Here is a 14,228-nt window from a genome sequence, read left to right as displayed (position 1 = left end):
TGATTTAAAAGCAGATTTTGAAAAAAGATTTGCCGATTTGAAATTATTTAAATGTACGTTGGCATACTTCATAAACGCTTTTTTATGTTACATAATTGAGGATTCATTTACAATATCTGAAATACTCCTTTTTAAGAAAAGCAAAAGAAGAAAAGTTTATGTTTTTGGTACAACATATAACTGCGAGTCTTTGTACTCTACAATGAAATTCGTAAAGTCAAAATACCGTTTACAATTAGTTGCTTTCGGGTACCTGTTAATTATTGAAAGTTATAAAAATTATCAGCTTTTTGTGTTCGCGTACGCAAAAAACTTTCAAAGTAGGGAAATTGAGGGAGCAAAATGACATTTCATCTGCTAGTTTCTGCTAGAAAAATTTGTGCCAGCAGCAAATTGCCTACAAGAAAACAGCTGATCAAAAACTGCTGGTTGGAATTTACGCAAATCCCTAAATTGAACTGATGGTTTGGAAGTTAAAATAGTAAAATGCGACTAATTAAACTTATAAGAAGTAATTAATTATTCGTTTAGTCAGTGAACTGTGTCAGGATAAGGCTTCGAGATTTGTTTTCTTACGTTTTCAATTGTGTACTTTTGAATGTAAACAATAGGGGTATTCTCGAAGTCTTGCATGATGCACGGATTGCACGAAATGCAAAAATACTATTCCAAATTTGGAAGAGTACGAGAGCACCCCAATGCAAAGTGGTAGCATGTATGGGTAGCAAGCAGCGAAATTATGTATCAAATACAATAACAAGATACAGCACAAAAAAAATTAAATGAGCGAGATGAGAGGAGTGAGAGAAATATGTAGCAATTCCAACAACAAAACAACTAGCACAGGGTCGCATTTATCTTGCTATGCTATTTCTGCAAAATATATACATGGGTTTCGACGTTGCATATTTTGCAGCGATAGGAAATGTTATTTCCCATGTATTTTGTTGTTGTGTGTTTGCAATTTATGCCATCCATGCAATCCGTGCTGCGTGCAATGGCTTTGCAAGATTTGGAGAATACCCCTAATATTTCTATCAGCTGTTCGTCTAGTTTGCAAGTTTCTGCAAATTTTCTGTTCGCGTACTATTTTGGATATTTTTCTCTTGTGAGAAAACAGATGACATTTCGCCGGAATTTCGCTGTTGGACATTTTTTGCTGGAGATTTTAAACGAACGTACCTATTGACTATCCAACATTTAACAGAATTGTTACGAATGGCTTTAACTGACCTAAAACCGGATTTTGAAAATCTCGCCAAAGGGATCTTTTGAATTTTCTTTTATATCTATCTTACGTACAATAGAATAATAATAAAGTTAATGTTTTTCATTTCTAATAATAATTTTATTTAAAAATAAAATTTTTGTTTTTCTTGTTCTTTTTTTGTGGCTCTTTGTAGCATTTAGAACTTAGATGTGGCTCTTTTCGGCCTCGGCCTTGCCCACCCCTACTACATATATACATTTTCATACAAGGTAGGATTGAACTGTATTAAATAAAAATATGCTGCAGAAACACAACAGCAAACAACAGCTGAGCTAAGAAGCAATGATTTGGTATAACAGTATGTTTGAGATGGAATGACATGGCATAGCATAGCGCTGGGAAGAAGTTAAGAAAATGTTTAAATTTATATTTTGTTACCTACTTCACCGATTTGAAATCTGAAAACTATACCTTTCATGAGCCTGAAATGGTATTATAACTTTGGCCCGATATTTGTAAGTACCAGAATAAGAAGAGATAGACTCATGAAAATGTGTACTTATGTATGCGACCAGAACATCGAGCGCCGACTTAGGCATATAGCAACCGAACTTCAGTTGGGTGGCCATAGGCTGAAATGGTTTGACAGATGGCAACTGCAAGCTGGCAACTGAGCTGCTATATTGGCAACTGCATTTTTGTGGTCGCTGCGGTAATAATCGAAGATCGTATACCTATATATAAGGTAAACTTCAAAGTCTAGGGGCTCCCCCTGCCCCGCCCCCCTGCCCCTACGTAGTGACGCCCATGAGAAAGGTGTAAAAATCACTTACCTTCATATATTTCTCTATGGGTCCGGGCGAATACTTCACGACCCGGATGCCGACGATTGGGGTATCGCTCTGCATAGAGTCTTTGAGCAGCTCTGGCATTACAGCAAGCTTCACCGTAAATTAGGTGAATATCCGCATATTCATGCGACGTATACTGCGTGTTCTCTGTAATAGTATTAATAACACAATGTTCGAAGGGTCCAATTTCACAAAATCCACTTTCACTAATTCCGGTAATAAAATAATGTCAGGGGTAGGTAATAATGTACCTTTGTACTATTTAGCATGTCATTGTAACAAGAGCAACTTAAATTTAAATCTATTAAATACATTGTAGCGCGTCTCAGTCCTTTGCCCACAAAATCGGCTATAACTTTTTTTTCTATTCGAAACAGTAAGAGTGGCACCTTTCTGAAATCTTTATTAAATGAGCAATTTTTTTATGTAATGTAAAGTTATAGCTCAGTACATTTTTTTTTCACCAGAGATAGTCAAAGTTGGGGAAAAAAATATCAAAAAGTTAAAAATCCCAAAATAGTCATAATTTTATGATGGTTCCTTAATATATTTTAACTACATTGCATTTTCGTATGGAGAAGCAACTATCTGGAAGTATTTTACATAAAAAGTTTACTAAGTATAGCCTGGTTTGTAGATGCAGTTAAAGAAAATGCATGAAAAGGCACGATTTTTTTTAATTCAAGAAAATGTAAATATTTCAAAAACGGTAACACTTTTACCTGAAAATTTTTTGTTTATCGGAGAGCTCACCCCCCTTCCCCTAAAGTTTGGNATCGGCTATAACTTTTTTTTCTATTCGAAACAGTAAGAGTGGTACCTTTCTGAAATCTGNATGTCAGGGGTAGGTAATAATGTACCTTTGTACTATTTAGCATGTCGTTGTAACAAGAGCAACTTAAATTTAAATCTATTAAATACATTGTAGCGCGTCTCAGTCCTTTGCCCACAAAATCGGCTATAACTTTTTTTTCTATTCGAAACAGTAAGAGTGGTACCTTTCTGAAATCTGTATTAAATGAGCTATTTTTTTATGTAATGTAAAGTTATAGCTCAGTACATTTTTTTTCACCAGAGATAGTCAAAGTTGGGGAAAAAAATATCAAAAAGTTAAAAATCCCAAAATAGTCATAATTTTATGATGGTTCCTTAATATATTTTAACTACATTGCATTTTCGTATGGAGAAGCAACTATCTGGAAGTATTTTACATAAAAAGTTTACTAAGTAAGGTTTGTAGATGCAGTTAAAGAAAATGCATGAAAAGGCACGATTTTTTTTAATTCAAGAAAATGTAAATATTTCCAAAAAGGTAACACTTTTACCTGAAAATTTTTTGTTTATCGGAGAGCTCACCCCCCACCTACCTTCCCCTAAAGTTTGACAGGTTACTTCTGGGACACCCTGTATACATATCTGCATCAAGAATGATAGAATACAACTGCAGCAGCATATCTGCGGGATTGATTAGTTAACTTGCTAATGGAGGCTACGTGGAACAGAAACAAAATCATTGTGAGGAAATGCTGTTAATATAAAAATAGAGAAACATTTGGGGAGCGGCTTTGCCGTGCCCTATGTACACAAAATGCAGCGATTCGTCCCAGCGCTACACTTGCATCTACGCTTCTTGCATCTTGGCGGCTGTCGCACTTTAACACACAGCACTTCATCGTATTAGTTTTTACGCCGTCTTCAACTCAAAAATCGCTCACAAATTGCAAATTAACACAACTTAAACTGATTTTTCACTTATAATTCAAATTTCTCTTTTGCTGATTTGTAAACAAAGGTTTATTTACAAGTTACAAAAATTGTCAAAATCGGTAAAACCAAAGTAGCGGTACCACCTTTGTTCGCTGCACCATGTATCTGCATGTGTACATACAATCCTTTACTCGAAATTCTTACTTGATGCAATTTTAACCCATAAATTTTTTCTGACCAAACAATCCGTTTGCCTGTGTTATCTGCTTGCCTCATTTGCCTCGCTCGTCTGCTGCTGCAAACGAATGCCTCGCTCGCACCGATGCCCTTGCGAGGGCGGTGCTAATGAGCAGAGTATACCAGTAGAAAAAGTTTTTGTTTTTGTAGCTGTTTCGTGGTGAAAGTCCTTTATGGGGACCAAATTTCCCCACAAGAAATTGAGCGCGTGGTTGCTTTTGCATGCCAAAAGAACGAATATTAGAAAACATTGAAAAAAAGTCTAAGATAATACAATTATATTCTACTAAAAATAAACACAATAGTGTGTGCTAATTAATGTAATGTGATAATCATGTTTAAAAAATCTTTTCAACTCTTATTTCTCAGAAAATAATGTTGCGAATCAGATTGCTCTGAGCGCTTGTATGTGTTTACCAAGAAAATGCAGCCCTGTTGGTTTTCATTTCTGTATCGCATCGCGGTGAGTTTCTATTTCTTGGTAATTCGGTTTGTGAAATGGTAAACAAATTATTAAAATTTATTAGTTTTAGCATCATCAACGGTGATTGCAAGGAGAAATACTGCAATCCCTGTGATTTTTCCTCTTGATAAATGCGTTCTGGTCGCGACCAAGGGTGGTCTCCCAAATGAGTTGGGAATAAGGTTAGTCATTTTCAATTTTATATCTTTGTTCGTCGACATTATAGGACATGTCATCATTGCAGGCTATGGTTGCAGAACAAAACGCCGCAACCACTGCTGTGATATATGTACCAGTAGTACTGCCCACCGCCGTCGGTGCAATGATTTCGATAGCTGAACAAACGACATCTCGTGGGCATTCCCACAGCTTGCCGACCCCAGCTATTATATCACGTGTGAATGCAGCTGCGGCTAAATTTGGTTATTAACAGTGCAATAGTGCCATGTCATTGGCAAAAACACTAAGGGCTACTGGCACGTAGAGGTTGTAAAGTTTTTGCAATCGGTGAACTTACTCGAAGAACACGATGGCCGCAAACATATGATGAAACATCTTCCGGCATGCCTTTGACAATCGTTAAGTCAGACGGAGGTTTCACATCAGAGTTCGGCAGTGAATAGCTCAGCTTATGAATATGCTCACATGCTTATGAATCACCCCATTGTTCACTCAAACTTGCTCTCCCTAAAAAATGTTACTCTCTCACAATTGCTTGGCTTGCTTGTTAACTAGTGAGCATGAATATCTTTCACAACCGCTGATCACTTCCACTTGGCTTGGCTTGCTTCTCTTTATGCAATTGTTTGAGAAATTCATTGTATATGGCTAGATGCGTTACCGCAGAACTCCACAGGCGAACACCGATGGCCTACCAACAGTCATTTTGACGAGCAGTGTGATTGCAAGTTTTTGTGTGTGGGCACTTTGATGTCTTGAAATAAGCATTTGCCGCATGATGCCACCAGACAACATTCTCTCAATTTCGGTGTTTAAAAACATTTAAATCTTTAAAAAACTTGAATAATTTCCTAAAACGTAATCATAAATAATCCAATTGCGAACAGATTTTTATTTTGATTTAATATCNGAAATTCATTGTATATGGCTAGATGCGTTACCGCAGAACTCCACAGGCGAACACCGATGGCCTACCAACAGTCATTTTGACGAGCAGTGTGATTGCAAGTTTTTGTGTGTGGGCACTTTGATGTCTTGAAATAAGCATTTGCCGCATGATGCCACCAGACAACATTCTCTCAATTTCGGTGTTTAAAAACATTTAAATCTTTAAAAAACTTGAATAATTTCCTAAAACGTAATCATAAATAATCCAATAGCGAACAGATTTTTATTTTGATTTAATATCAAAACTTCATCGATGTTACCACCAGCACGCTTTCTTTCAAATGAAAATATGGCCGTCAAACTATCGAATTGCCTGCAATAGATGTCAAGCAATAAGCGCTGACATATATTGCAGCACATGAAAAATAGGCTGTATCCATTCGAAATATATTTTGTGACATGGTTATCACGACATCAGTGTTTTCCTGTGGAGACAGGGCCTTAAGTGGCTCATAGTTTATCCATGAAGACATACACAAATTCAGCGCCTCTGCAGTTTTGCTTTGCGCGCAAGACCGTTTGCGACGTTGAATACATGCAGGCATGTGAAAAATAATAGGGGGATGATATTTTGACCAGCTTTGACTATATCTCTTTTGGTTGTTTAATGTTTATTAGTCTTTAAAAAAAATATAGCTCATTATCTTACATAAACCATATATGTCGAAATTTCAAACTTTGTGGAAAAATTAAGAAAATTCGTTAAAATTTTACTACAAACTTTTTATTAAGAATTTTTAGATAGTTCTAGTTTGCAGTTTTATACCCAATTAAAGTCTAATTTGGCTAAGAATTCGCGTTGATTTGTGATAACTTTTTATGGGCGATGGTGTTATTATTATGGGTGAACCCGTCAGCAAAAAAAAAATATGAAAAATCAACACGAATTCTTAACCAATTAAAATTTGCAGTTCCTTAATCTGGAATTTAATAGGCTATAAGTCTGCATACTTAGAAATTCCCTATAAAAAGTTTGTTGTTGTTGTCAAAATTTTCCTGCTTTTCTACAAAGTTTGAAATTTGGACTTATATGGTTTTTGTGAGATAATGAGCTATATTTTTTTAAAAAAAAACACAAAAATTGAACCAACAAAAAAATATAGCCAAAACTGGTCAAAATGTCGTGTCCTAATTGTTTTTACATGACTATATCGAGCTCTAACCTTATACATAGATACCTCCGGCTAATTCTATTAGATTGAGACAAAACTTGCACTGATCCATTTAAAATAAAGTCTTATCCAAACATTTTCTTCGCACTTTTTCAACTGTTTTTAATAAATAGTGATTTTATGTTAGAATATTTTTATTTTTTCAAAAAAGAAATAAGTGTGTTTTTTTTATATCACTGTGTTTTTTTTATTAACTGACATGTGATTTTGTTTTAATTAATTTTACTTGTTAGCCATTACAAAAGANAAAACTTGCACTGATCCATTTAAAATAAAGTCTTATCCAAACATTTTCTTCGCACTTTTTCAACTGTTTTTAATAAATAGTGATTTTATGTTAGAATATTTTTATTTTTTCAAAAAAGAAATAAGTGTGTTTTTTTTATATCATTGAACTGACATGTGATTTTGTTTTAATTAATTTTACTTGTTAGCCATTACAAAAGACTGAAACCTAGTTATATTCCTGGAACAAAGTGTGATTTATTTAAAAAGTGACCTTTTCACACCAGTTGTTTTTAATTTGTTCCCAAAAATGTAAACACTTTTATATCTAGAAATTCCCATTGTATTTTTAAGTTAAGTTATTAATTACATTGTTACATAAAAAAAATGTACTAACTTTGAGTTTTATTATTTTTCGTCCATATTTGATCATGCTCTACTCAGTACGTATACATAGCTGACCATATTTATTGTTTTCAGAGAGCAGCGGAAACTGAATATTTTAATCTTTTAACTTTCCCTTGGAATAACTTTTTTCAGAACCATTCCATCCGACTCTGAGGAATTTTGAATAATTGCTTACGGAGTGAAAACCGCAACAGGCAATAAAATGTTTGGAAATGTAAGTAAAGTAGTCTTCATATTATTATGCTTGCCGCACTCATATGCTTTTGTTGAGCGCGTTTTTTCCGTAATGAATTCAACAAAAACCAAGATTCGAAATAGGATGAGGTTGGAAAGCCTTAATTCAATATGTAGTTCGAATAATTGTTTCTGCTGCAAAACGTTTCCAATATCAAACAGTATGCTATCAAGGTTGAATAGCTCAATATATGACAACAGAAATGTAAATGATTCAGACACTATAGGTGATTTTGAAGAAATTATGGAAATAGCTGATCTCGCCTTATAGGTTTCTATTTTATTTTTTGCACCGAGCTCTTAAAAACGGATTGTGCGATTAATCAATTAATATGAGTTATAATAAATTTAGTAATTGTGCAGTCCTATTGCAAAATGTGTTGAAACAAATATTTTTAGAAAGTATGCGTATTTTTAAAGAAAATTGTTTGTACATCTCTATTGTATAAGTGATTTGTGTTATTTATTATTACCCTCTGAAGGTATTATATTCGTTTTTGGTTCTAAAAACTATATTATAACAAGATCTCATTTTTAAGCTGAAAGATTTGTTAAATCGATTTCATGAACTTTATTAAAAAAATAAATCGGCGATTTTTGGCAATTTTTTTTTCAGAAGTTACGCTTTTTTTTAAACAATCTGGACACCCTGATTGTTATTGCAAACGCTACAATAATTTTGAATCGGCGGCGTTTAAATACATAGGGAAGTGTTGATTCGCTGGGCTGTAAATTTATATGGGGGAGTAAAATTCATGTCCCTTGTGAATCACATGTTTAAAGTCCATTAACTAACCCTTTATATGTATGTACATTGTTGTATTTCGGCATCCAAATAATTATATTCTAGTTCTTTAACTACATATTAGGCGAGACCATTAACTAACCCTTCATCTATCTATATATATACTATATAAAATTAAAGCCTAAAAAAACGTGAGAGCATACCAGCCGATGAACTGGGTCGATTTCTCTGATTCAAGTTTTAAAATAACAATTTTTTCTACCGCAGTAGGACACAGTGGTATTTTTGAAATGAAATTTTAATAACAAGTATGTTTAATTAAAGTATTAAGTTTATCAACAATACCACGCATTGCTAGACCGTTTGCCTTTCACGCGTTTATGTTTAGAGAGCATCAACAAACCACATATATATTTCTCTCTATTCTCTTCTCTTTTTATATTCAGCTAGCCATAGTTGCCAACTTGGTGCTTTAAGCACTAGATTTAATGCTTTTGCTTCGAGATAGTTAAAACCTGAAATAATTTGAAATATTTAAAGCTGTGGCAGCACAGAATTTACAAGAATCAACAAATTTAAATGGACTAAAATACAATCATGCTGAAGTTGCAAACCCACCTTGTTAAATTCTATTCGCGTTGAAAATGGTAGTACGCAAGTAAGTTAAGTATTTATTTTTTTCTTTTATAATTATTTGTACAAATTTCGTTTTTTTTACCACCTGAGTAAAACACATCGTTCCTTGGTGCTGAATCCAAATCTAGCCCACAATTGCTCTAGCACTAGAATTTAGAGATATCCTAACCTCAAAGTGCCAAAACCACGGTTTTTAGCGATAGTTGAGGTTATATAATGAAAACATCAAATTATTTGCTCAATTCTAATTAGGGCATCATTTTCGTTTGTTGCGATTCGATATTTCTTTCTCGAGATATACCAGTTTTAATGTGCAGTACTTCGGTATTATGTTATGAAAAAAGCATCCCTTGATTAAAAAAAATAGTGCTTTTAGTGTGGTAAAACGCGTTTTTTCCAAGTTTTTGGTGCTTTTTGAAAATCAAAAGTTGGCAACACTGCAGCTAGCACAGCGCAAAATAAAAAAAGAACCTTTGCCAGCTTCAGGCATGCGCAAAGCGAAATTTATGTACAAGCAGCGCTGCGCCCAAAGTGAAAATTATATATGTACAAGCAGCGCTTCGTTCAAAACAAACAAGCACTGTACATTAGAGGTGTCAAACTATCAACGGTACTATCGATGGTATCGATAGTTTAATTTTTTTGCCCCTATCGATGAAGTGATAGTTTTTCTCTAAAAAGGTTAAACTATCGATAGTAATAGTTGACTATCGATAGTTTAAAACCTCTAGCACAGCCGATTTTATTTATAATGTCTCCATTTAGCTGCGCGTCGGCCTGCTTTAAAGGCCGTTTTCTCAAGCAACCTTTATATTTAAACGTTGCTTCAAACCATAAGGCTATGTCTGAAGTAAAGCATTTCTATTATCGGTGTTTGTTGTATGTTTTTTGGCTGTAAACAAATCAAAAAATTATATTACGAAATTTAAACAAAATATATCATATTTGGAAATTTATAATAAGCAACAATTAAACAAGGCAACAGTGATTTTGTTGCGTCAAATGATAAAGTTGTTTTTGATAGACTTTTTTATGCTGATTACGAGTCCGTAAGCATAAGGTTTCCATCAGCTCCAGATTTTGAGAAAAACAAGGTCAAAGTGTCAAAAAATCGCGTTTTTTGCAATATTTTAGAAAGTCTAGCACAAAAAAACAAAAGGTGATAGAACCTTTAATTGCGGTGGGTACTCAAACTTCGCACAAAATCAGGTTTTGCTGTTCAATAAATGACTATATGTGACCATCAGGTCAAGGTGTAGGGATGGTATTTTCAGGGATAGCAGTAGAGACTTCTAGCTTTAATTTAAGCCAAACGCCGCCTTTTGTTTCTTTGCTAGAGCTTCTAAATATTGCCAAAAAAAAAACAATTTTTTGACCTCGTTTTTCACTAAATCTGGAGCTGATGGAAATCTTATGCTCATGGATTCGTAATCTGCACTGACAAGTCAATCAAAAACAGCTGTAACATTAGCCGCAACAATTTTTTTCCCATTTTTGTTGCCATGTTTTGTAGATCATAAGAAGAAGCTTTCTTTACTAGGCTCATAATTTTATTTTTAATTGTAAGCTTCAGTAATAGATATGTAAATAAAGAAATAAAATTCGATAATAAAATGCTTTACTTAGACCGAACTATACATGTTAAAGCAATATTTAAACATAAAGTGAATTTTAAAGTTAAAAGTTACTTAAGAAAACGGCCCTACGTGTGTTTATATTTTCAATATTTTGTTTTTTTTTTGTTTTTCGATGCCGTCCCTGTTAATTTGGAACAGTTTTTAACATTACATTGACTATCGATAGTACTATCGATGGTAGCGTTTGACACTATCGATAGTATTGCTGGAAACTATCAACGAGTAATGATAGTTTTTTTCTGAAACATGGAAACTATCGATAATTTTACAACTCTACTGTACATCGTATATTTCGTTTGACAACTGTTTTTGGGTTTTTTTTTGCTTTAAAATGCTGCTTGCTGCGATAACGGCACATGCCCACCACAGTATGCTCACTGTAAGCTTTTTGGTGTGGCATACATACATACATTGATCTTCTCCTTTTCCTATATTTCATAAAGATGAAGTTCGTGAAAAAAAGTTGCCGCTACGCAGACGAAACCTTATTTAAAATCGAATTGAAGTAGCATACAGAATAAATAACCAAGAATACAAGATTTCACCAATCGAGCTGGGAGCCACTGGCCGTGACGTCAACAAATACCAGAATGAGATAGCAAGACGAACTCGACAAGAAAAAGAGGAAGCATCGAACAAATGGCAGTATTGCCAAGTTTTGAATGTGAAAAAGCACCAAATTTTTATTGGTGTATTTTATGGACTTTATATGCATACATAATTTGATTGTAAGGATGCCGATTCAAATTAATAAAAATCCATGTTTCTCGGACGACGGTCGATTTCTTCTGGCAAGATTGAAGATGCTGCCATATACTTTGTTGTCGCTTATGATTGTCACTGTGCCATGACTTTTTTTAAATTTTTGTAAAGTGGCTTACCACACCTACGATTGCTATAAATTTTGCTTCCATTTTTTTAAGACTTTCTAATTTGGTGTCTTCAAACTAAAAACAAAGCACCAAAAACGCACCAAGCACCAAACTCAAAAATTTTTGCGTTTTCAATACCCACTAAATTTGGTGCGAAAAGTATCAAGTTGGCAACAGTGAATGTCAACAACAGTATTTTATGACGTCAGCGATTGGGTGGATGCTGTGAAATCGACGAAGAGAGGGTTAGCGGTCCGCGAATGGCGCGACCTTTTTTTTCTGGATCGTGAAAAATAACAGCAAAGAAATATCTGTTTCGCTTCATGCAAATTCTGCACAAAACAAAACTCAACTTCAACAAATTAACATTCAATCAATTGCGTTAGACTTGAATACATGCATACATATCTGCATAACTATATATGTATATATGTATTGTATGTTCCTTACATTTTTATACAAACTATAAAAGTGTTAGGGCCATTAACTTATCTATTAACGATTTAACTATACTTTAAAATAGATAAGTTCGCGTCCCTTAATATGCATCTAGCATGCTGGCACCATCAAGTGTTGGTGCCAGCCGATTGACCATGTATGTTCTTGTGGTGTGATTGTACCGGCTGCTGTTACGACATCAAAAACGATTTGAAAATTTTATTATTGTACCAGCACGCTGGTGTCGTGAATGGAGAAATGAGCTCGTTTTTAACTATTTTACCCAAAATTTCTGGCACTATATGAGTCAGCGCCGTGTTTGTGGAAATATTATGAAATTTCGGCTCTAATCATTTCGGTCTTTTTCGGACCTCATTTGTAAAGAAATAAATATTCTATATGCTTCGAGCCTGATGGTACAATAACTTGATGATGCCAGCAAGCTAGTGTCGTGTATTTTCCCTTTTATATATACATATATCGTCGTTTAAAGTAGATACAAAACCGCGTATCAACAAAATGCAAAACCGCGTATGATGATAATGCAAAACCGCGTATGTGAGGTTGCATAAATTATTTTCTAGAGAGTAAAAACACTCGTATTTCAAAATGGTTTTCTTTTTATTACCTCCCTTTTATTAGCTCGGGATGTAACTACTGATGACAGTACGAATGGAAATTATAATAGCGAGGTTTTAGTTTTTTAAACTATAATTTTTTATAAAGCAATCACATTTCTGGCTAGTATATTTCAGGACGGATGGATAGGGGTTGAGCCAAGAGCTTGTGTGAGTAAATCCAATTTTTGGCAGCAAATTCCAGTTGCGCGGTTTTTCAGAATGACTATACGCGGTTTTATACTTTAAACTACGATATGTAAGTAAACAATTTTAGCTACAATTTTTAGCTACAACGGATTTTTTTAGCTCTTTTTAAAAGGAATTTGGCTACCACTAAAAATGATTCGCGGCAACACTGATTACTTATCAACATTACCGATTGACAGGACTCCAGCGTCGTTAGATCGGAGCACGTGGGTGAAATATATCCTCAGGCCAGAATTGTCTGCCATTTGTCGACTGTGCAATTGAGTAAAATCCGGTTTTAAATTGGTGTACTGCGTCTCCATTAGGTAGTACTTGGCCACAACAGATTCTATGGGATAACCAGCTTCGCCAGGAAATGTAAAACCCTGAAAATAAACCGCATAAAGAGGGTGGATTCTTTGAATTTTCATTGTTAATTCGCGCATATTATATACACTGTATGAGAACTGAGTAATAACACTGTGGGGAAAATCTCAGTCTTTGAAATGAAAAACAAGGATCAGTCCAGCGCCTTCGTCTTGTCCTGGAGGCTGTGTCGGAGCCACAGCCGCTAAACTTAAACGTAGAATACGTGATATTATTAATGTCACATTCAAGTGAAAAACGGCACATGAAATATTCGTATTGATTGTATTGAATTAAACTTAATAAATAAATATGAATTGCAAAATATTAATAACAAGCGGGCCCATGCGCAGTCTGCGCAGACAGAAATACACAGTGAACTCATCCCTCTTTGTAGCCACAGATAGAAGCAGACTGTTCTAATAGTTCGCGGAAATAATTATTCTTATAAACCCCTTATTTTTATTATACATATATTACAAAGCATTAATGAGATTTATAGTACATCAGAACTTATACTTATTAGGTACATACATAAAAACATATTACAAACTGACTGATATATGAGTGTCATGAGTTGAGGGAAACATGGTGTCACTTACTTTGTATACACAATTGGAGGAGAAAACATATTCAGAATTAACTTTTTGATTAAATGTTTCTTTCACAAAAACAATAATATCTGAGAATCGTCTTACTCTAGTTTAAAACAAAATGGTCCTCTACCCGGAATATTGGCAAAGTTCACCTGAACTGAAGCAAACGCAAGACCGTTGTTAAATTTACGGATATTNAATATCAGAGAATCGTCTTACTCTAGTTTAAAACAAAATGGTCCTCTACCCGGAATATTGGCAAAGTTCACCTGAACTGAAGCAAACGCAAGACCGTTGTTAAATTTACGGATATTCTCCAAATAGTTTTTTGTGATGTCATCATTGCACTTTCAGCTCATTGCGGACAGAAATTGGTGGTAAACTCACCTTGCTCTTGTGGCAACAGATGGATGCAGTATTATCAGCTGCCTCGCCTGGATAAAGTTTAGCTGAGCAAAACTCACATATCTTCTCCATGCGTTCAGCACAATTTGATT

The 14,228-nt window shown here is 34.5% G+C and overlaps 1 protein-coding gene across 1 annotated transcript in view; it reads right to left on the bottom strand.

The window, feature by feature from the left end:
- The window catches only part of olf413 (DBH like monooxygenase olf413), a gene marked incomplete at its 5' end in the record, with an annotated part of 196,099 nt that overhangs the window by 162,932 nt on the left and 18,939 nt on the right, over positions 1 to 14,228 (bottom strand). Inside the window, one exon of the mRNA XM_017611606.1 lies at positions 12,960 to 13,155. Coding sequence (XP_017467095.1) covers positions 12,960 to 13,155 — 196 coding nt within the window. The remainder of the gene's footprint in view (positions 1 to 12,959; positions 13,156 to 14,228) is intronic.

Source organism: Rhagoletis zephyria, unplaced genomic scaffold, assembly GCF_001687245.7.
Source record: "Rhagoletis zephyria isolate East Lansing unplaced genomic scaffold, Rhagoletis_zephyria_1.1 Rzeph_scaffold_00431, whole genome shotgun sequence".
In the NCBI taxonomy this organism is placed as follows: Eukaryota; Metazoa; Arthropoda; class Insecta; order Diptera; family Tephritidae; genus Rhagoletis; species Rhagoletis zephyria.
The sequence above is the reverse complement of the archived record's forward strand: the minus strand, read 5'-3'. Positions and strand labels throughout refer to the sequence as shown.